At 40.3% G+C, this 23,801-nt stretch overlaps 1 protein-coding gene across 4 annotated transcripts; it reads left to right on the top strand.

Moving 5' to 3' along the window:
• The first annotated feature begins 10,267 nt into the window (after positions 1 to 10,267).
• LOC137168039 (meiosis-specific nuclear structural protein 1-like) lies at positions 10,268 to 23,218 on the top strand. 4 transcript variants are annotated; one of them, XM_067570467.1, is made up of 7 exons: positions 10,268 to 12,250; positions 12,473 to 12,570; positions 13,409 to 13,584; positions 18,064 to 18,910; positions 19,009 to 19,211; positions 19,419 to 19,659; positions 19,742 to 23,218. In XM_067570467.1, the coding sequence occupies exon 7, from the start codon at positions 21,191 to 21,193 to the stop codon at positions 22,895 to 22,897; it is 1,707 nt and encodes a 568-aa protein (XP_067426568.1). In that variant the 5' UTR covers positions 10,268 to 12,250; positions 12,473 to 12,570; positions 13,409 to 13,584; positions 18,064 to 18,910; positions 19,009 to 19,211; positions 19,419 to 19,659; positions 19,742 to 21,190; the 3' UTR covers positions 22,898 to 23,218. The 4 variants fall into 4 exon arrangements, with proteins under 4 accessions (XP_067426568.1, XP_067426570.1, XP_067426569.1 ...); XM_067570469.1 differs by having other exon boundaries at positions 18,064 to 18,671; positions 18,845 to 18,910; positions 19,419 to 23,218; XM_067570468.1 differs by having other exon boundaries at positions 18,064 to 18,222; positions 18,439 to 18,910; positions 19,419 to 23,218.
• Positions 23,219 to 23,801: the final 583 nt, after the last annotated feature.

A 23,801-nucleotide genomic window follows, 5' to 3' on the forward strand; every position in this document is an offset into this window, starting at 1 on the left:
CTGTAATCTCTGAAGGTGACTCATTTTGGTCTCTAAAAAAGAAAAAACGAACAAACAAAAAGTTTCATTTTATATATTGGGCCTTCAAAGTGCTCTCTGAAACTAGGCCTGGGATAGCTTGTATCCATTAAATGAGAAAAGTGTCATGCCCTCCACTTCTGCCTCCTCCTCCACCTAGCCGGCAGTGTGTGTGGGTGTGTCTCCCTCTCTCTCTCCCCTTTCCTGTGTCTGTGCTTAATTACAGGAGTGGAGACAGGTGTGCGGGAGTCAGGCAACCAGCTGCCATCCATCATTAGTCCTGCATAAATATCTGGTTCAGCCTCCACCTCATCACCAGATCGTAGACTCTGTTACCACAGTCAGTCGTGCTTCTAGCCCTCCAGGCCTTACTATGGCTCTGTTGCTAATCAGCATTGCTAAAATCTTTTTCTCTGTGCCCACAGTTCTGCCTTCGCCTGAATCCGGCCCCTGTCTCCAGCCTTCCTGCCTCGTCTGCGCGGCACGCTCCCTGCTCTCTGGGAATCCCTCTGCCTGGCTCCCCTCAGCGTTCCCTCTGCCCAGCTTCATGCCCAGCCCAAGCCCCAGGTTCCCGGCTACCAGCCCAAGCCCTTACCCCAGCCTCCCAGCTACCACCTTGCAATACATTATCTTCCAAAACTACTCGCTGCCTCCTGCCTCAGTGTTCTGCACTGGGTTTGCTAGCCTAGCCCATAACAAAAATGAAAACTTTGTCTTAGAGCTAAACCAAATACATTGTTGGAATGTTCACAGCCTGGAGAGTAACATATGTCAGTATGAAGATTCTACATGGTTCCTGCTTTGAAATACTGACCTTTGAACTTTGACCTTGGCACATGTTTGAAGCAAGCAGCAACCTCCAGGGCTGAAAAATGAAGCCAATGCAGAAGTGCCAAAAACTGCAGTTCCTCAAATGGCGACTTGAGGCTGGCTCCAAAAGCGAGTCAATCCCCATAGACCCCCATGTTAAAATGCCCAACTTTATAGCAGAAATAAACATGTTTACAGCCTGGTACAAAAAATGGTTTTGGTCTCTAAAGCTTATTTTCATTTTCATGACGACTGTACAGGGGGTGAATATTTTTCTATAACTCACCTGTTTAAATTTTATTAAGCTGTAAAGTTATGCATAATTACGGACATGGCTGCTTTGAGTAACAGGTCTCTAGCCACTAGGTGGCTTGTTTCAGCTTAGTTGGCTTCATTTGACCTGCCTCAGCTCCACCTCTTTGCTCATTTTGGATTAGCAGGGACTTAAGCAGAGTCAGGCACTGCCAAGATAGCAACGGCTAGAGATGCCCACTTTAAGCTTCAAAACCACTCTTCGGAAACCAGTGTGTGACGTCATGTTGGCTACGTCCATATTTTTTACAGTCTATGGTTTGAAGGCTTATAATTCAATTCTAATGCTTCAAGTCCACCCACAACACAATGCCCTTCCATTAGCCACATCATCCAACTGACTTGGACCATTGACTGAACTTTTTTTTTTTTTAATCGACTTTATTAAACAAGAATACAAAAACAACACATAAAACTGCAAGTATACACAACAACAATAACAACACATTCACAGCACTTTGTGTATACAACTTGAAGACAATCACAAAATCACAAATACGCCCGGGGGACTAACGGACTAAGAAATAATTGAATAAATATCTTGTATAGCTTGAAGTGGTTTTACGTTTTAACAGCTTTTTGGTTTGTACATTTGGATATTGAAGAAATGTATTGTATGATATAAGCACTCTTGAAAGTTTGGTTTTTTGCTTAAGAATTTGAATCTGTAAATATAAAATTTGGTGACCATTGACTGAACTATAATGATGTGTGGATTGGCTTTGATGTCATCCGAATCTGCATGTAGGCATAAATCATCAACCCACCGCCCACCCGAACAAATGATTTTTTCTGATTTCGAGACTCACACCCAATCATGCATAACCATTATTACTCAGTGGAAAGCATGATGTAAGCGTGATGAAATGGTAACATATTATACTGAAGTAGGCTGGTTTTAAGTGAAGTTCTTCTTCTTCTTCTTTTTTGGTGTTGTAGTGTGTTATGGGGAAAACAGCTTTGCAGAAACATCATATTGGCGAGAGAACAGATGCTATCAGTAGCACTTCATTTCATTGGAAGAGGAAGAAGAAACACAATAACAATGGCAGACAGCTTCATGCGAGTGTTGTTCTCTTCAAGATCTATTAATATTAATATTATTTATATTTTCCTCATTAATGGTGTATTATTTCACCCACAACCTATCTGCTATTAATCACATGTTAAATTTTATAACCAGGCCCTCTCGATCCACGGATTAACCACAGTGCCCATGGATACAACTGCGACCCGTGCATCACTACTGCACTGATAAAATTAAAATACATAAATAGAAACAAGGATAAAATGTTGTGATTAAATGTCCAGTAATGTAGGGATTATAATTAACGAGAAAAGACAATACAGCTTCTGTGCTCCCGAATCCCAACATAAAAAAAATGTGGTGCAGGCACGAAACATATTTCCACTTGAAATACATTAGTTTGAAAGTTGTGCTGAGTGTCACGAAAAAAAAGGAAAAATCATGTCCATGTACAAAAATCTATAGATTAAATTTCGTGACTGTTTCACGAACTGCTGTGATACTGGGTTGAAATACCACAGCCGTCACAGTCTTGCACCCCTATTCAGGACCCTGCGGCTCCCTGTAGAGGACCTACCCCACACACTGGAGAATGTGCCACAAGGGCACAGAGGAAGGATAGCTTCTCCTACAGAGGCTATAAAAGAGAGGATCTTAAAGTTTTTGCAGGAGCCAGTGTGCCAGACTAGGGGGATGAGATGTAATGTTTTGCCCTCAGTCTGGTGCCTATTCTCAACTGGACAGAAAGGGTCAGGCAGAAGCCAAAATTAGAATTTTGGGTGTGCTAAATGAAATAGAACACAAATATGATGTTGCATCTGTCCCCTGTCCACCATCAAAAGGTGGCACAGCTCTGTTTTCCCTGCACACACTACAAAAGGCATTTTCACATTTACTCACTCTGGAGGCCTTTTTGGGAACACTGATTTTGGGGGAAAAAAATGCCACTTTAGTCTGGACAGAGGGCCAAATCGGAGACAAAATTTACGAATGTAGCCGACTTAGTGTGGAGATGGTTTACATAGCAGCATGAGAGAGTGAGTTAAAGAAAGCACTGCAACAAACTCAGAAGATGGAGCATGGATCTACAACAGGCAGTATGTCAGGCAGAATACAGAGTTCAAGATTTCTGTGTGCTTAGAGTCAATTAAATTACACAAGCACAGGCAGATCTTAAACAGGTTAGAGACTTGAGTGAGAAATCGAACTTATACAACTAACATAACACTACTTAAGTACTAGACAAATATGGTACTACAATATTAATAATACCACAAGCTACAAATAGAAATGGCTTCAGGAAAAGTCACTGTTTCATCCAGGGCTGAGTGGATTAGAATTTGATCTGCACTAAATCACAGGAAGCTAAACGGTACAGATAAGAAGTCTGCAAAAAAGATCTAGAGGAGAATATTAACTGTTTTCTTCCAACCCATGGCCTGTTAAGTAAGCATGTTCACCCTTCCTAATTAAAACAAAAATACATCCACAAGCCAAAAAGTTAGAATTCACATCAAAAAGGCAATACTGAGTGGGAAGCCTGATAGACATGATAAAACCCAATAGTTAAACGTTAGCTGAACTGGTAATCACAGTAAAGTAACACAGCAGTAACGTCCCTAAGGAGGGAACAGGGAAACAGTTTTTTAAATTCTTTGTTGAAACACTATTCAGGGCTGCCTTATCACAGTGTGTACTAAAGATACCAACCTGCCATGTATTTTGTGACAAGAGCAGCCCTAGCTGTTCATCTATAGAGAAAATAATATAAAATTACATTACATAACAATATTATATACACATCATAGATCTCAAACTAGATATTTTAAGAGAAAATGTGTACTGACTAAACCTAGGAATCCTTCCTACAATATGCATGCCTTTTGCGTTGCTGAAAATATGAACTGCCTATTTTTCAATTTAACTTAATTTTTGTCATTTAGATGACAAACAAGTATTTTCAGTGTTTTGGTTTCTATTACGACTCCTTGTATCCATACAGTTACAATGACGTTAATAACACACTAGGGGTGTGCCTAAATATAAATACATTATTCAGCAAAGCACAATAGTGGGTTTTTTATGAATTTTGTTTCATACAAATATTTTAAAAATTATTTGTTTTCGGGAAGAAAAAAAAATCCATGTCAAATACCAGCGAGCAGGTCGGTTATATCGCTATCTCAGTCTCTATCCTCTGCTCCGCTGTTACGTCTATCAGCAGGTCTCAATGAGGGGAGTCACATCCACCTGCTACATGACACACATTTCCTTATCTGGACATCACTCTCGGAGTTGAGGGTGTTCGCTAGAGATAAAGCTCAGCTACTGACACACATGAAGTGCTCCCAAGGGACTCTCCATAATCCGTTGTTCCCCTACTCCTTTCCACAAAGTTAGGTTGTAAAAAATGGGCAATAAATGAAAAGTGCAAAGCAATAATCACCTTTGAAGTTCTTCCCTACACGTTACACACTGTGCTGTCTCTGTATTATGGGCTTATATATAGGTATAGCTCAGTAGTCAGTTCAGTCATCTATGATCTGGGAGACTCCAGTTCAAGATCTGGTGTGGGGATCTCCTTCGTAAGGTAGTTTATTCATGAACACTTATTGTAACAATTTAATTTTCTAAAATTGAAAGCGTAATAAAAACAAAAACAAAAACAGGATTTTTAAGCCTCTTTCCACTTTTAATTAAATACAAATACAAATAATTTTGCTGCCTCAATGAATACAGATACAAATACAAATACTGGGCCCTCTGCACATCCCTATAACATACCTGCTCCACTTCCTCCCCCATGATGTTTCCTGCTCCATCCTGGTGTCTGCCAACCCATCTCATTTGCAACATAGCGCAAGAAGTGTTAATATGTAGCATTACTTTACTTTTTGATATAATCCAATCATGATGATGATGGCATGACATGGACAGCATTTAAAAATCCTCTGAATTAAAGATGTTTATATAGATGTTTTATCCATATTAACTTCAACCACTGCAACAACTCTTTGTTATTGACTATTTTTTACAACACATGGGCAAATACATGCATTTAAACTGATTTTGGTAGCTGACAATGCCACAATCCAACTGTGCTGGGGACAGCTATTTGTCATTTAGCTGGCTAACTAACTATAAGCTGAATATGCTAGCTCAATGTGACAGCGTTAGCAAGCCGCATTTGGCTAATAGTTTGCAGGTAGCCATGTAAAAGTTAATGCAACATACTAACACACTCGACATAATCTCCAGGAATGAAACACTGTAGAGACTACAATGGAAGAAATAACAGCAATATTATTTTGTGTTTTGAACAAATGAACACTCCTTGGGTTGGAGTGTTACAACCCTCTAAAAGTAGCTCATCTAACATAATAAACGAGTCAGGATACGACAATAATTAAACCAATTTATTAACACAAACAACAATAACAACTACTACTACCAAAAGTTGGTGAGCCAGCCAAAAAGAACAAAAAGAAGAGGAGACACTCAGACCAACCCACAAAGGGCCGTAGAATCTGGGCTCTCCTCTCTAACCTAAATCCACATAAAAACTAAACCTAACAGAAATAAAGCCACGAAAAGAGGACTACCGGACTCACCAAACAAACCAAAAACTAACAAAGGCAAAGCTAAAACATAGAAAACAAACACAAGCAAAACAGCTGCTGCCAAGGCTGGAAAATGGAGAAGAGAGAGTGCGAGCCACATTCCTGCCCTCTTTAAAGGTCCTCTGTCAATTACCAGATCAGGGCCACCTGGGAGAGCAGAGCACAACACATGGTCGATAGAATATCACAGGTTATACCTATCCCATCCAGCAGGGGGGGAGTATGTAACATGGAGATACTTACTGTAGCCCGACAGCAGGTAAAATGAGTGAAAGCTTTTTTTGCTGTTTGGTATTTTGCGTTTTCAGTTTTATTGGCTTTAATGTTCACATGCTCAGAGAAAAGTTTGGGTTGTTTCCTCCTCAGGTCAGTCCAGACTGTACTTGTCAAGACCCTGATCTGGTCCTTTCCTGGAAACAAGAGTCCAACTGATGAGCCCTGAAGGCCAAGAGACGAGCTTCCTTGTCCCTGAAGGTGTCGAGAGCAGGAGCAACCTGTGTGTAGCAAGGCACTTTGAATGGTGTCTGCATGTGTGGCAGAGCTGCTGTGCTCTTCCTAAGCAGGCCGGTCCTGGGGTCTGGAATATCTGGCCTAGTCCTCTGCAGCTGTTTGTGGTTGCTGGTTTGATTCTTGATCAGCTGTTATTCCAGCCAAGTGGCAAGCGTACTGATGAGAGAGGAGGTCTGACGGGGCTGGGGAGGACACCTTCATTGTGACTCTGAATGTGATGTTAAGCACTACTGGACTCTGTGGAGCCCCATCCCCTGGCTGTTTGGGGGCACTGCTCTGTACTGACTCAGCTCTTTGGATATCACCAGGCCGGACTTCATTGTGCCCTGGTTCAGAGAGACGAAGTCTGGGATAAGCGTCAAATGAGGAGCAGTATCACTACCATGACTGAACCCTCCAGCTGGACGGAAGCTCGGCCATGCCCCTGTCTTCGAGTGAGCTGCTGTTGGTTCCGAAAGTGAAATCTGGACCAGGAACAGCCAGACCTCTGGACTGGGTCTGACCCACAGAAGCCTTGTTCAGCAGTGAACTGGTCAGCATGGAGTCTCTGACCACACCCACCCGTGATGATGACATGTTTCCTGTGTGACGGACGATGAAGACTGATGATGAAGACTTCTCACAAGGCTTTTGTGTTGTGTTGTGGTTGTCCTCAGGTGTCAAGCCATGTCCTAGGCCCAGCTTCAAACGCTATAAATCTTGGCTAAGTTCACTTTACCCAAGACCTACAATATCATAATCTAAAAGCTGCATCCTGACATCCCCTATATACTGCAACAGCAAACTGTCCAATTTCTGAACCTCAATCTACCACCAAAGCAGACAGAGGAAGATGTCTTCCAGCCTGAGGAAGACATCCAGGCTGTTAACGACTAGGACAACATCAAGCTACCGGTCCAATCTCAGGCAATGTGCCTGTCTGTCAAATATTTGAAATACCCAAACCCAAAAAACTCTTAAGATACCAAATCTCCCACTTACGGTTCAGGACTTATAACAAATTGTCCAGGCGGACACTTTGGTTACTATCCCCTATCCCTAACTTAACCCTAACTTGTTGTGTTGTGGTTGTCCTCAGGTGTCGAGCTCCTCTGTTGCTATCAGTGAAAGCCCAGTGATTATGGGTAAGGAGCGTGCGTGACATGATGTTGTCGTGTTAAGGCCTGAACCTTCTTCTGATTCATTATTATCAGACAATATTATTATTATTATTAATAATAATAATAATAATAATATTGTTATAAATCATATACTATACATATATATATATATATATATATAGCACTGGAAATGACTGCAACTCTGCAGAGCACTGAAAGTGACTGCAACTCTGCCTAGAAGTGGACGACCTATTAAAATATGATAATTCAGGTAAAAGCCAACCCAAACATAACATCTAGGGATTTCAGTAAAATTAAACACTAAAGTAATTAATCAATGTTAACTTAATAAGTGCGCCTCTGACTGGCATTTTACAAATACCTGTGTAAACACACATTGTGGGAAATGGCGTATGCATGATTTTTGTGCGTACATATCGTTTAAACATCTGGCCCCTAGTGGGCAGGCAGAGCCAGAGAGGTTAAACTGAATTTATTACTTTGCTGTGATGGAAATAGGAAAATGAGAAATGTTATGGTTATATAACATAGATCAAAAATAAAATATTGGATAAAATTAGAACACTGTAGACATAATTCTTTGCTAAAATATTTTAAACCATACTATTAATCACTTATTCTGGTACATTATATTTGATTCACAGATATTTGATTCATAAGCTTTTGTTTATGAAATAATATAAATTTATCCTATCATTAACCGATATTGTACATGTAAACAAACTTTTCACACCTGCGAATTCCCACAATTATAACAACTCATATATACCAGTTGTATAATGGTAGTCTGTGCCATGAGCAATTGATTAATTTTCTTTTGTCCCCAGTCTTATTAGTGTTTTCCATGGTGGGGCTACCCAGCTTTTATTGTGCCTTTAGCAAAATAATTCTGCATCACAGTGTCTTGGTTATGTTTTGTGTGAGAGGAAATGTCGAGAGTGATGATCATCCTTATAAAATTATCTTTGAATAAGGACACTCTATCTTTTTGCAAAGGTCAGAGAAGCATGTAGGGAGTTGATGGAGGGCCAGTTGACAGGAAGTAAGGAAGCATGTCAGGAACTGGAAGAAAGTCAGGGCAGTGAAAGGGCATTTGTGAGCAAAGGCACAGTCACTGAAGACATAGGTAATGTGACAGTAGTCATCAATGACCATTCATACTGTACAGCAGTAGATGACTTCAGTCTGTTGGGTAGCATCCCAATGCCAAGGGCTTCATTACCACAGCAGAGTGAGGTATCATTTAAGTGCCTGAGCAGTGAGGGGTCAGTCCATGAGAAAAAGTGCAGAAGACATGAGCTTAGATGAGCCTGATGATGACTTTCAACTGAGTGAAGAAGAAATGGAAATTAGCTTGACTGATGTAGAGGACGAGGAGCCCGATCTCTCAGAAGACAGAAAGAGCATTGTATCTACTTAAGAGCTACTGAAACTGTTCACTGTGTATCACTGGGAGAATTGTGGAAAATGTCTTGTGGAGCTGCCCAGTTTCAAAAAGTGGATGTGGAATAAAGGTGAAGACAGAGTGTATTGATGGTCACTGCTATACCTGGTGTTCCCAGCCTCTGGTGAGGGGTGTAATGGAGTGCAATGTGACAGTACCTGCAGCAGTGTTGCAGGTACACCTTACATGGAGCCACTGAGAAGTTCAGTTGCAGCAAGATTCAACAGGCACCATGCAAAGGCCCGTTCTGTCATTGAAAGGACATTTGGCATTATGGAGACCAGGTGGTGATCAATATTTTTCAAGGCTCTGGAAGTGCACCCTGCTTTTGCAGTGAAGGTCATTGCTTGTTGTGCCATTTTGCACAACTTCTGCCTCAGAGTTGGAGACACACTTGAGCCTGTGGAAGAAGCACTGGGGCTCGATGATGGAGGTGGTCAGCTTCAGCCAGACCTGCAGTGTGGGCAACAGTTGCGTACGCGCATTGCTGCTGCTCTCTCAGCACCAACCGACAACACACCTCCAGTTCTTCATGACCATGACTATTATTAAAGAGACATGATAAAGTCAAGTCAAAAACTCATTCACACGTTTTTTTTGGTTAATAACTATTGTTAATAGTAATTAACAATATAGCATTTGATCTTTAACTTCTTCATAACATTGTTAAATCTATTGGAAAGTTAGAAATGTAGATATATGTTAGAATGTGCCTTGTAGATATTAGTTCTCATCACACAGTGCTCATCAATTTTTGAAAACCTATGTTATTATTGAAAGCCCATTGGAAAGTTAAGGAATTGTTGATGTGATATGTTGATATGTTAGACCTTGTTTGGTAGATATTAGTTCTCATCAGTCAGTGCTCATCAATTTTGAAAAATTATTTTATTATTATTGAAAACAAACATTACATTTCATTACATTTTCTCAACAATTTTTTCTACTCTTCTCCCTGGCCCTCTCCTCTTCCCTCTCCAGCAGTTCCAATATGGCGTCACACCGTTGCCTTTTTGGTGGTCCTGGCTTGTCTGACTCTGACACAGTCCCTTTCTCTGGAGTGTCTCTCTGACTCTCTCTGTCTCTGCCTCAGATGGCACTGAATCAGGGGACACTGATTCAGAAACGGATTCTCTCCTCATCCATGAGAGAGGAACACTTCTGTGTTCCAGCAGTGGGCTCCACTGATTCAGTGCCACGCCGTGAGTGGCCTCCCGAGCTCCTGCACACATTGTAATTTATGTAAAATATTTGTAATCCTTTATATTACAGACCACAGCGTACAACTTGGTTACTCCAGAGTTACAGTGTAATCTTTTGTACTAACAGTGTACCAGTACAGTATGTACCAACACATATATGTAAGTACAGGGGAACAAGATGTGAAGTTATGGAGTATGGAATTTAAAAAGAACTTCTACTGTAGTTATTTTTTAACTATGAGGTACCGCTTCTATTATTACAAGGTATGTACGACCTACTGAGTAATAATCTGGAAGTGAGGATGGATTTATTGGGATGACTGGGATGAATTTAGAGATAACTTGTACAACTGAGACAGTCTTCAGAGGCTGACAGTATCCATGACAGTACACTCTCCCCTTGACCTTTGTTCCAAAGTAAACGCACAGATGTACCCAGAAGTTATTTTAAGTACCCCGAAATTATAAAGAAACAATGTGGTTTGCCTGTTTGTAGGTAATAAGGTCATTTTGAAATAAAATCACATCAGATTTATTAAGCACTGCAGAAGTCATCACTCCGTCTTCCCTGAAACATCCAGATTTTTGCTCAATTTTATGATCATACCGTAAAAAAATAAATTAATAATAATAACTTCTCTTTAAATTCCTCCCAAACATCCAGATTATTGCTCAGTAGGTCGTACATACCCTGCAACAGTAATAGAACAGGTACCCCATATTTAAAAAATAATTACAGATCTTCACATCTTGTTCCCCTGTACTTACATATATGTACTGGTATATACTGTACTGGTACAAAAGATTACACGGTAACTGTGGGGTAATTATGCTGTATGTTGCGGGCTGTAATCTAAAGTGTTACCAAAATATTTGTAGTGCACAATTCATGTAGGGCTCATTTCGAATGCAAAGACAATAGTCAGAGAACAGTAACTGTATCTCTTTCAGATCTTTTAGTGCCTCCAGTTGTAGGTAAGAATCCTGTTGTTGAGTGCTTTTCAAATGCTGAAAACTTATTTGCAATGTACAACTGTGCTGTAACTTGATAGAAATTCAAAGTTCGTAGTTTTATAATGTAATGACATAATATCAAATAAAATTTTTGGTCAGAACAATATTCTATATACAAGGCAATTTGGTCATGTAATGATCCAACATTTAGGTCCAGCTTCAGTGGAGGGTTTATAACATACTGCTGTTCAGAAAATGATGATATACAGAGATGGTTTTAAAACTTATTTTACAGAGGTTCACAGTTCCTGCTTCTCATTAGTCTAATCAAACTACCAGTAGAACTCCTATTATAACATATTTTCTCATCAACCATTATCATCTCATCAACCAAACAATGTTTAAAATGACTGATGGTCTGATGACTGTTATGGCTTAAGTTTTCCTTCCTTCTATACACAAAGGAGGGAAGAAAATCTTTGAAAACACATTTTTATAGGCTAACTTTGAATGTACAGTAATTTGTGGGCTTATTATATAGATTTTATTAAATTTGTCACAAAAAATAATTTCAATATCCCTCTTGCTTTGTGCTGCTTTAGTTTTTCCATTTATGTGACAGCATTCAATCCTATTGAGTTGTGTTGATAGTGTTAAAAAACAATGCTAAGTCTGATCTAGACTTCAAAGTGCACAACCCCAATGGGTCATCATGCATATGAAGCGTGTGCAGTACAGGAAGTTGTTCACAGGTTTTTTCTCATGTGAGGAAGAGAAAAAGAAAGGACAGTGATGTTGCAGGAACACCCATAAAAAAGATCAAGGATTGCAACTTCACCCACTCCACTGAACCCTGCAACAAGATGCACGAGGATGTCAGTGTGAAGAAGAGGTGGGCTGGTGATGATGAAAAAAAATGAAGCCTAGTGAAGCGTCAGTGGAGGATTTCACAAAACAGTGGGGCAAGAGAAAGGCCAGCGTTGACACCAGGACATCAGAAAAAAAAAGATGAGGTGTAGCAATGGCACCAGCATCAGTATCCAGCCCTAATGTATCCAGCTCTACTGCATCCAACGCTACTGGACCCAGCCCTAGTTAAACCAGCGCTATGGAATCCAGCAAGAAAGTGATAGAGGACGAGAAGGATGATGACATCAGCCATATCTTTAATGACGCCTCACTGGAGGAGGAGAAAATCTTTGAGATAGCCTCCTCGGGAAACACAAGCAGAGGTGGGCTGATATAAAGTTAGAGAAATATTAGTTTGTACTGCTACTGCTGTGTAAGCTAAGTGAAGGCACTCTGCCTGCACCTTCCACAAGAGATTACTTTTAGCCTGACCTTTGCATTCAGGGTTATAGTTAAGAATAAAGTCAGGATTGGTTAGGAGAAGGTTTAGAAGTAAAAACGTGAGAATAAGTAAAACAAATCTCCCTGTGTGTGTTTGTGTGTAGCTGTTTGAGGACAAGTGTCTCCATCATGCTGCGATCGGTTCGGGAGGCTTCGGCTCAGTGCCGCTCATGCCGGCTTCCGTAAAGAAGACTCTTTACCAGTAAGTCTTACAAACACATGCTCATACACACAATTTAACTATGCTTTACTTACTAGGTGGTGAGAGTGCTCCCATCTGCAGATGGAAGTGATGCCATTCCATCCTCTCTTGAGCTCCTCTCTGCTCCTCCTCCTCCCCATCTGTATGCATTCATTTACCATTAATGCTTGTTACTAACTTGGCTTCTTCACAATCAGTTATGAACAGACTGATTGTGAATATTTGATGTAATTATTGCAAAAATGTGTCTGGATTTGGCCATATTGACATATTGAAGCTGTCTGTTTAAAACCTCAGCAAAAATGTAAGCAGCTATGATTTCACCAGCATAATATCTAAACCTTCAAAACGGCTGCAGATGAAGACAGACTGGCAACTGGAAAGTTTTGTGTTGAAAATGGAGGAAAGTCACACAGCAGATCATATTTCACAAACACTGAAAGAAATGATTTCTGACTGGGACATTCTGGGTGTTAAGATAATTTCTGTTGTTCTTGACAATGCAACAAATATGGTTGTTTGCACCGATCAACTGGCCCAGGATCCATCATGGGGTAATGTGGAGGAAGTCCATTGTGCGGGGCACGCTCTACAGCTGTGTGTGTCACTGTTGCTGCTGCAAGGCAAATTGTTTCTCACTTCAAAAAAGCACAAAGGCCACCACAGCACTTGCAGAAAATCAGAGAGAACAGAATTTGGCTGGGCATAAACTAATGCAAGATGTTGCGACTCAGTGGAATTCTGTCTATTTGATGCTTGATCGCCCGATCAAGCATGAATCATTTAATAGACAAAGTATAATAGTCAATCTAATCAATTTCATAAATATCCTTTTCAGATTGGTGCAAGATGTGTGCACGATGCCAGGGTCCTCAGGTGCAGCCCCTCTATGTGCACCAACTGTATCCCAGGGTATCCCCGCTTGGCTCAGCCTATTTGTCTGATGACCCCATTTCGTGAGCCTGTCTGGAATGCTGTTGAGGGCAGGTACAACACAAGGCTGTCCAGGGCAAGGTGTCCTATTCTAATTTAATTCTATATTTTTTGTTTGTTTTTCTTGTACGGATGTTGCTCTGCTCTTTACGGCATGCTCAAACACAATTTGAAAATAATCAGTGAGCAGTGGACACATGCAATTTTAGCCGATTTAATTTGATTTGCTGACATTGTGAAATTGTTTAGCCATAAGATTAGGCCTATTTACAGTACTAAGAACCCATTAGATCTCTCTGCAGTTATTTGGTATTTATTAGGTTTATCCCATTCTATTTAATCCAACATATTGTTGTACATTTTATTCTACTTTGCGTTCACATTGTTCTGCTCTTCATGGCATTAAAATGTTCCTCTTATGCTAATGTTGAGGAATCGTTTAATGTTTATTCCATATTGTCTTTAATTTATAGTTTGTAGAGATTCACCTTAATTTAAAAATATAAAAATTCAAGGCATGTGTTAGCCCATTTATTATTTAATTATTTATTATTATTTGTTTTGCAATGGTCATTTTTTATAAGCCACTTTGTTTGATGTTTGATATGCCAACACTTGACAGTGGCCTTGTTTAGGTCATTTCAAGATCATGAAATGATCTAAACAAGGCCACTTTTTATCAATTGCCATCAATTGTTTCTGTGTTTAAAAAAAAAAAAGTTTTGTACCTACCTATTCTGGTTTTTCTTTTACTGTAAACTATGGGCCTTCTATATTCTAAATGGGCATATTTATTGTTGTTATATGGTTACCATAAGGGAGACTTTTCAAATAATGAGTGAGAAAAAGGATGGATACAATACAAATGATTGATTCTTTTGCAGGTTCATGTCTGTACTGGTACGTACTACCTCAACCTGAAGTCCAACACTAACAAAAGCCCTCGCTTTCTCCGACTGTACAGAGTGACTGTCCTGATAAAATTAAAATAAAGAAATAAAAAACAAGGATGGAATCTTGTGATTAAATGTTGAGTAAAGTAGCGGTTATAGTTTTTTAACAAATGTACAACAAATGAGAAAAAACAATACAGCTTCTGTGCTCCCGAGTATCAACTCCTGAGCATCAACTGACAAAAAAAAAGTGGTGTAGGCACGAAAGATACATCCAACTGAAATATATTAGTTTGAAAGTCTTGCTGAGTGTCATGAATAAAATGGAAAATTCTTGTCCATGTACACAAATCTGTAGATTAAATTGTGTGACTATTTAACAAACTGCTGTGAGACTGGGTTGCGCCTCGACTGCTGTGCTGAAATCGTTCAGTACCAAAAATCCGTAAACTAGACTACATTTGACTGCTGTGCTGAGACCATTCAGTACCAAAAATCCGTAAACTAGACTACATTTGACTGCTGTGCTGAGACCATTCAGTACCAAAAATCCGTAAACTAGACTCAACTCGACTGCTGTGCTGACATCGTTCAGTACCAAAAATCCGTAAACTAGACTCAACTCGACTACTGTGCTGACATCATTCAGTACTAAAAACCCGTAAACTAGACTTAACTGCTACTGATAGTGGCTCTCGTACAGACTTGCTGCCCTCAACACATCCTGTACATAGTGATTTGCTGCTGAATACTGAAAAATACTGAAGAGAAACTGAAGAGCTTGTTAGCCTGTTAGCTTGTTAGCCTGTAGACAGTAGACTAAGTGCTTGTTAGCCTGTTAGCTTGTTAGCCTGTAGACAGTAGACTAAGTACTTGTTAGCCTGTTAGCTTGTTAGCCTGTAGACAGTTGACTAAGTGCTTGTTAGCCTGTTAGCCACATCCAATTTCAATCTCTGCTCCTCCCTTAGAGATGTAGTGAAAGCCTGCTACCTCTTGTCAATGACAGTTTCTCCGTCTTTTTTTGTTTCTGGAGCTTCCTGAACCGCTCCGACTGCTCTGATTTTCTCTCCTGCGGCTTTCTCTCGCTTTCTCATTTTTCAATATTGGTTTTCTGTTCCCATCTCTGGTCTTGCAGTCTCTCTTTCATCATCAGCAGCTTTTTTATTGTCTTAGCTGATATTGAGCTAGTGAAGGTTTTGCAGTCTCCTCTCATGGATCCTCTCCTGCTTCCCCGGGGCTTCTTCCTGTCTAACCTTCATCTGTTCATTTCTGTCTGCTCTTTCCTCGAAGATGTAGTGAGAGCCAGTGCCGTATGAAGAGAGAGTTGTGTCAACGGAAGTTCAAAATGCTCGTCACGTGATTCATGTAGATTTCAGATAGTTCCCGGAAGTTCTCGGCGGGAAATTTGAAAGCATATAGACAGAGACAGAACTGCATTTTTTGGTAATTAGTAGTCAATACATGCATTGATTTTCAATATTTATATAGTGTATATATATATATATACATTCATATAACACACCAACATGTGTATGTAGTTACATCAGTATGTTTGTTTAAAATGTAAAATTCGTTAAGATTTGAGGATTCGTGTGAACTTCTGTTACCTGCCTTGTTGACATATTTTAGGCTAACCTTACCTTGGTTAAGAGCATATTGTTCTTGTTTATTGCTTTGAATTTTTTAAATTATGTTCTTGAAGTTGTATGGTAGTCAAGACCAATCACATCCTGATGGTTATTGATATATTTAAAGGGAGGGAAAGGGATGTTTCAAAATTCATTTCTACCACTTCTTTTATTCATAGTGGTTTGAGTAATCCCATGGTAACTGAGAGCCTATGTAATCTTAATGATTTATGTAATCTTTGGCTTTCACATAGGATAGATGACCAACAGGTGACTATTAATAATCATCAACTTACAGCACAATAGGTCAATGGACTAGCAGCAGTGGCACGATGATGTTACGTGTGTTGTCTTAGGAAATCCATTGCAAATAAGTGGAATTAAATTAATCTTTCTGTATACAATTCTTATGCACCCCTGCACTTATTAATATATACATTGATACATAATATATTCAAATTCAAAACAACTTTATCCACTTTTTGCATGCAAAAGGCAGAAGTTTCTCTTTTGCTTGTATGTGGAGAAATCTGCTATTAAAAAGGGTGCATCATGAAGGTTGTGTTATGTTTAGACACATAATCATATATTTAATGTATCCTTTGTCTTTTTACTATGCGCTTATTTGCCACAATGAATTCATTAAAAAACCTCTCCTTTTACATAAATAGCATGTCAAATAGTTTGTGCCCTTTCCTCCGTGTTGTCCTTGCATATAATCTCCACCATGGTTTGCTGTGCACCAATCACTCAGAGAAAGGAGCACGAATGTACGGTTTCCCCACTGACACAGGGAGGAGAAAAAAATGGTTGTCTCAAGTCAGAAAGAGCCATCTTACGTTCAATGAAGATTACAACAACAACAACAAAAATATGTGAGGTAATCATATTCAAACACTGTATTTGCACTTTTTCACAAAGACCACAAAATCGGGAAGCTTAATATTTGGAGTCTTCAGGCTCCATTGAATCCCCTGTGGTTCTTGTGATGAAAGAGAGAGTGAGAGAGAGAAAAAGACAGAAGAGAAAGGGTTAGACACAGGCTTGGATGGGAAATTGCCTTAGTTATGGAATTTCATTAGTTGTTATCATCAGCAGGTTTTGCTGCTGATGTTTAACAAAGTACAGTATGACAAGTGGCATCAGTTACTGATGTGATATGAATTTGTGTTGTGTCATGTTCTTGGTTGTCTTTTGGATATGTAATGAGTGTATACATGTTGAAAAAGTATAAAGTGTTCCCTAATACTGTGCATTTAACCACTATGGAATATGTCAGTGGGTAGACAAAACTGAGTTGTTATGTGTGGGAAGTAAATTCACGTCACTCTGCAGGCACATTTTGAGGCAGACCAGTTTGTCAAGACCAAAAAGGGCAAGACTAGGCTGAGAGCAGATGCTATTCCCACAATCTTTGCGCATCGTCCTGTGGTCAAAAAGTCCCTGCACCATGATGCACCCCTGCACCTATAAGTATAGAGCCTATAGCTGCTGATCACAGTTATAGTGTTAAAAGTGATACAGGTATAAAAAGTATGAACTCTATATAATATTAAATGAAGTGTCATGGCATTTGTGGTTAGTCTGCCTAATGCCTTAATTTGGTCTTTTGAAAAAGTTTTCTTTAATTTTTTTGTCCCTAATTTTCATTGTCTTCTTGAGAGCTGGATTTTCCTCTCTTATTTTTCATAGTGCTGCTTTTGCTCTTTTAGTGACTTTTTCTTGTCTTATCTTGGATCTGATTGACTGGCCGCTGGCTGACTGGGTGGTGTCAGCTCTCACTGTCTCTCCTCACTAGCCATGTCCCCTCTTTCTTCTAGCTCACTTTCCCCTCTCTCAGTCTCCTCATCCCTTCTTCCTCAATCTTTGAAACTGACAGTTAATTTTGAACTATTCAAAATAATATATGTATATACATGGGCCATTCTACCGGCCCACAACTGCACCACTGCTGTCCCACAACCAAAACACAAATTTAAAAAGCATTTAAGTATACGAATCTTAGATGTTTACTAAGATCATTCTATTATCTATTGAAGGCTGAAGTTGACATCAGACCAGTCAAAATGTTCTCCAAGATTGAAGACTCGGCTGGATGTACAGAAGTACAGACTTCCTTACCATGTCGGAAAGACTCTTCTTTTTCACAACACCTTCATGCAGGATGTGGAAGCGGGGCAAGCACAGAGGAATGCAAGGTAGGCTAACTGTTAACCCACACAAACCAGCAGTTCCAACAATCATGTTGTCTAATGTTCTCTGGACAGTAAAATGGATTATATATAACTCCTCCATCAGTGCTGGTCACTCGTTGACATGCAAGAGCTGTCTACATCCAACTGAGACACGCACTTTAATGCACTGTGCTGCTAACTGCTCATTCTTTTTTTGTTTTGTTTTGTTTTTTTCTCTAGGAATTTCTATGTTTTTATCATTTTTTTAAGGCAAGTTTTAGATATACAGTATATTGTCATCTTTTGTTGTTGCACTGCTGTGGGCTGGAATGAGACATCATCATCATAACAGCTGACAAGAGGGAGACTAACAGGAACTTGGTTGCAATGGAGAAGGAGGGATTCATTAGAACAATGAACCGACTGAAAGACATGATGCACTTACGCGTACCTTCAAATGAAGGCCCTGAAGGGTGAGTCTATACTGATCCATACCTTGGACATGTGGCATGGAGCAAAAGACTTGGCCAAGAAAATACATGCAGTAAGATTGTGATCATCATCAGGTTAAACTGTGCTCTGACAGACTGAAGTAACACATGCTAAAATATATGAAGTAAGAGGGTCTGACTTGTTCCCTTTCTAGGCTGGAGTGGTGAAGAGTCAAACAGAAATTCTTCACTGGATGAAAGACATCAATCATTGTATCACTGTATGTATACACTGTTGAACATGAAGCTACATGAAGACAGTGGCTGCTCCTTAATGGCAATGGTAATGTAATAGTATAATATGTTTTTCTGGTTTCAGAGCCTATGGCGAGGTATACTCCATCATGTGACAGACGTGTCACGAGTGGACTTTTGGGAGCTGCCTGCATGACCCACTGAACAAGGAGGACCATGACAAGGCCTGGCCTGGATGCAGAAAGTTCCTCCAGCCCACCTGGCACTCACTGAAGTCATCCTAAACCCACACTGGCTGAAAGACATGCCAGAGCATTTAAACTTCAGGTTTATCAGGTTTTTTCATAATTCACAAAACAATGTAATAATGTAATGAACTTACATTACTGTCTTCATAAAAAAAACAAAAAACAAACATATATCTTAATAGGCAAACTTATCCTATCAAAGACCTTCTCCTCCATCTGACCTGGAGACCTTCCACAATTATGTGCTGATGTATGCAAGCAAACACTTCTCCCATTCTTCCCCCAGTGTATAAAGTAAGAACTTTGCTTGCTGCATTAGATTACAACCACCACAACAGCAGACCACCAGTGTTGACCAAAGATGGCAACAGAGTGTATGTCATACCATATTATTCCATAGTTGTATTGTTGTTTTTTTGTGGGTAAATGCTTTGTGTATCTGGTATTGTCATATAGTTGTTCTGCAAAGTGGGGCTTTGCTGATGTGATGCTGGCTTTACACCTGTGGTCTCCCCAGATACCAGAAGGTATACAACAAGAAGTCACAGAGGTATAGCCTGTACACCATTAAGAGTCACAAAACCAACACTTAACATCCCTGACCTACAGAGAGCTATTGTTGGGAAACATTTGGGGCAGATGATCCAAGGAGACATGGCATTCTCCCAGCTATAGAGCCACCAACAATGGAAGAATTGCTCCAGAGCCATGTCCCCAGAGGAGAGGTAAACTGAAAAAATGTATGTAGTTAGACACACAACTGCTGCTAATCACTGTCATATCTTTTCTAGCCTGTGTCCTGAAGAAAGAACAACTTGGAAGGACTTCTGCTGACAGACCATTCCATCAATTTTTATTATCAAGCTTTTTGTAAATATTTTTTTGCATTTGTAGAGGAACATAAGTAAATAAACACTAGATGATATACTGTTGAAGAAAGCTATTGACATCTTTTATTAGCTGTTGTAATATAGCAGTTCTTGTCCACAAATTTTAAAAGCTGTAAAGACATAAATACAAATAAATTCTATGGCTAAAAATGCATCAAAGCCAGCCAGGGATGAATTCTGTATAATCAACATTAGGACCTGGATATATGTCCTGTATATGCCACACGCAACAGCTTGGGATGACAACTCGGTGACCAGCCCTCAGTTGACCAGGCTGCCTGTCTGTATGCTGCATGTTTGTAGTTGCTGTTGTGTTGACTGGATTTTTGACCTGCTCCTGAAGGAGCTCATCCTGCACTTCAGGAAAGGGGCTTCCCCCCCCCCTCTGCAGTCCCTGACCATCATCCTCAGAGAGCCCCATCACCCAGGACACTCTGTTCAGGTGGAGGAACACAGGCTACAACCTGAGACACCACCTGCTACACTGCAGAACTTTTCAACTTTTCCTTCCACCTGCTGTTCCAGTACTTCAGTGGAGCAACAGGTGGAAGTTCTGTAAATAATTGCTGGAGTGCTGTTAATAACTTGTAAATAATGTAATATCTCACAGATCTCGCTTTCTTATTTTTTAAAATTTATTTATCTAAATTTAATTTATTATAAATTTCTTTCTTTTTTTAATCTGACTGAATGAATCGCACAAGAATTCACTGAGCCTGTGCAAATGGCCAAAAAGTCTCTTGAATCTTGAAATATTTTTTTAAGCTATGATGTCATATTGTAAAACAGTTTTGTTAATAAAGTTTTTTTAATAATTAAAATGGTTTGGAAAAAAACAGCCAGTATGAGATGATGTCACAAATAAGTGTAGGGTGTAAAGAATGTGATGATGTCAACACTAAGAAGTACAAGATCAAAGAGGCAGAATGTGATGATGTCACCAAGAAGTGCAAGATCAAAGAGGCAGAATTTGATGATGTCACCAAGAAGTGCAAGATCAAAGCTTTAATCTTCAAGACAGAAACAAGCTCTCTCAACAGCAGGAGATCTGTTATAACATTTCAGTAGCTCAACATCAGCAAAGACAGAAGGAAATATCTGCCAAAAGAGACTGTTGGACCAGATAGACGAGCAGAACACCAAAACTGACTCATTGGATAGTGAGAAAATGTTGCTGCGAAGAAAAGCTATGCAGTTAGAAATGGCGAGGAAACTCCAGAACTCCAGAAGAGAGTTTGTTGAGGAGAATATGGCAGCCACAATGATGCAGCAGGCTGTATCTTCATCTCTGAGGGAGGAGCAGAGATTTAGATCGACCTCATCTAGACGAGAAGCTGTGCGATGCGAGAATGCAGAAGTCCAGAGCAACCAGGACTGGCTACAGGCTCAGACACAGCCTGACAGCTTGCTTGTTGAGTTACAGGAGGCAAAAAAAATTGAGCAGGCAAGACAGGAGTATCTCAACAGGCTTGCTGCAGATGAGGTAACACTAAAGAGGCAGGTAAGGCAACAGATGGACGCAAACAGTGCCTTCAGGACCCACATGCAGTGGGATAATGAGGCACTCATAGATTTGAAGAGACGAAAGGAAAAAATCTCTCAACATTTAGACCGAAAATTTGAGGAAGAAATGAGGGTTAGAGAGGAAGAAGCTCTGCGGCAGGAGAAGGAGCGGATCCATCAAAGAAAACTCAAAAACCTTTCAGTAGCTGAATATCTGAAAAGACAAATGGATGAAAAAAAGCTGCTGAAAGAGAGAGAGACAATGCAGGACCAGAGAGCCGAGCACAGAGCCAGAATGAATAGGTTGGAAAATGAGAAAAAGCTGCAGCAAAGAAAGATGGAGCAGATAGAGAGGTTCAGGAAGCTCCAGAACCCTAAAGAGATTGTTAGGGAAAATCTGGCAGCTTTGAAGAGGGAGCAGGCTATAACCACATCTCTGAGGGACGAGCAGAGATTGAACTCAGCTGTGGCTAAGCAAGAAGCTGAAATGGAAAAGCGGCAGAGAGATAAGGAGGAGAAGAGGGCTGCTGTACTTATGTCCATTTCAGCTCACCGTGAGGAGACGATAAAAGAGAGAGAACAGCGTGAGAGGGAAGAGCTACAGAGCGACCAGGACTGGCTTCAGGCTCAGAAAGAGGCTGCCAGGTTGTTTGATAAAAAGGAAAAATTGAAGACTCAGAAGATCAGAGAAGAAAAATGTTACTTACACAACTTCAATGCCTCTTTAGCAGCTGAACAACGTGCCCAGTTTCAGCGACAGAAAAAGGAGGAGTATGATGAAGCAGTAAGAAACGCTGAAGAGATTGCTGAGAGGGAGATAAAACACCAGCAGTACATTCAGCGGGAAGTCCGCGCTCTTCAGCAGGTGCCGATCCTTCCCCCTGTGGAAACAGGAAGGCGTGCTTTGGTTGACAGGGAGGTGCCCGGCTGCATTATTTCAAGAAACGGTGAGGCATTACCCAAACTGGGTACTGCTAAAACCAAGCTTATTAGATTGCGTCAGGAGCAGAATAAGTTGCAGCTGAGTTATAGTGAGGTCGATAAAGGCACTAAAAGATTAACCCATCTCCCTCCCATTTCTAGTGCAGTTAAGCACAATTTAACTGCACAAAATGCAAAGAGAGAAGAGTTTGGTCCCACTTTTAGTAGAGAGAGGTGTAACTACCTCTCTACAGATGACACGGAGCCATTTCCCAGATACTCCGGTGCCCAGATACTTAAAGAGAGACGTGAGCTCTTCAAGAGGGATGTTAAATATGAGGAGACCACAATAACAGATCTCAGAGAGGCCGCTCTGTCCTCTAGACCTGTCCTCCCTAAAATCCGGTGGGCCTCTGGAGTGTCATCCATCCCAAAACTCCCACCCATTTGACATGCTAGCAAGCAGACGTCCAATGTTTAATGGACATGGAGCTCCTTCCTTTGCCGTCACCAACCCACCCTATTCTCCTTCATTTCTTTCCCTCACCTCTCTTACCTCACCCCAGCCTACTTCCCAATTTCCACAGACGTGCTGATGCCTCACAGCCAGGTCCGGGTTAAGGCCACAACTATCTGTGAGGAGTTTCATGAGCTTTTTCATCCCATGTGTGGGTTTACTCCTGGTACTCCCACATTCCAAACACATTCTGGTCAGGTAGGAATTGGACATTCTTAAATTCTAAATAATAATTAGGCCTATATCAAACAATAATAATAATATGTGGACGTTAAATACCTCAGAACCTTTTTCACAATATGGTAACAGAAAGCAGAAATAGAGAAACTACTTGTCACGCCACTACAAGCTTTTGTAAGCCCCCCATCCCGAGGAGCTCAGTCTGTTCTGATTGGCCAGCTCTTGGGAGCTGCCCCTCAGCAGACATCCGCAGGCTGTGGAGGCTACGTCAACAAACCGTACAACAATTAATAGTCGTAGGATTTCAATACTTTTTCTTGTTCATTACTCAAAACGTCAACTTCTCAAATTCATTCGTACATGTTCGAGCCGGAATCCAATCCGAAATATGAGAGTGGACAACGCAAACAACACATGGAAAAACCTTAGCAACAACCTTAGCAACCAAGGCTACGGAATAGACAGTCACTTAGGGGCATGTGCAACAATCTGGTTATAGTTGCACTGCATCAAATTGTTTTAACTGAAAACAGTTTTTCATATTCATAAATTCACCCTTCAAATAAAGAACAATAGTCTGGTATGTAATTTTTGGGACAGCCAATGTATTTGTAGTTAAGTTGAGTGTGAATTTGATACATCACCCAAAAGCACTCTA

The sequence above is a fragment of the Thunnus thynnus genome, chromosome 17, assembly GCF_963924715.1.
Source record: "Thunnus thynnus chromosome 17, fThuThy2.1, whole genome shotgun sequence".
In the NCBI taxonomy this organism is placed as follows: domain Eukaryota; kingdom Metazoa; phylum Chordata; class Actinopteri; order Scombriformes; family Scombridae; genus Thunnus; species Thunnus thynnus.

What these genes read in the sequence shown, in the direction of transcription:
- LOC137168039 (XM_067570466.1), top strand. Translation starts at nt 21,191, where the DNA reads ATGTTGCTGCGAAGAAAAGCTATGCAGTTAGAAATGGCGAGGAAACTC.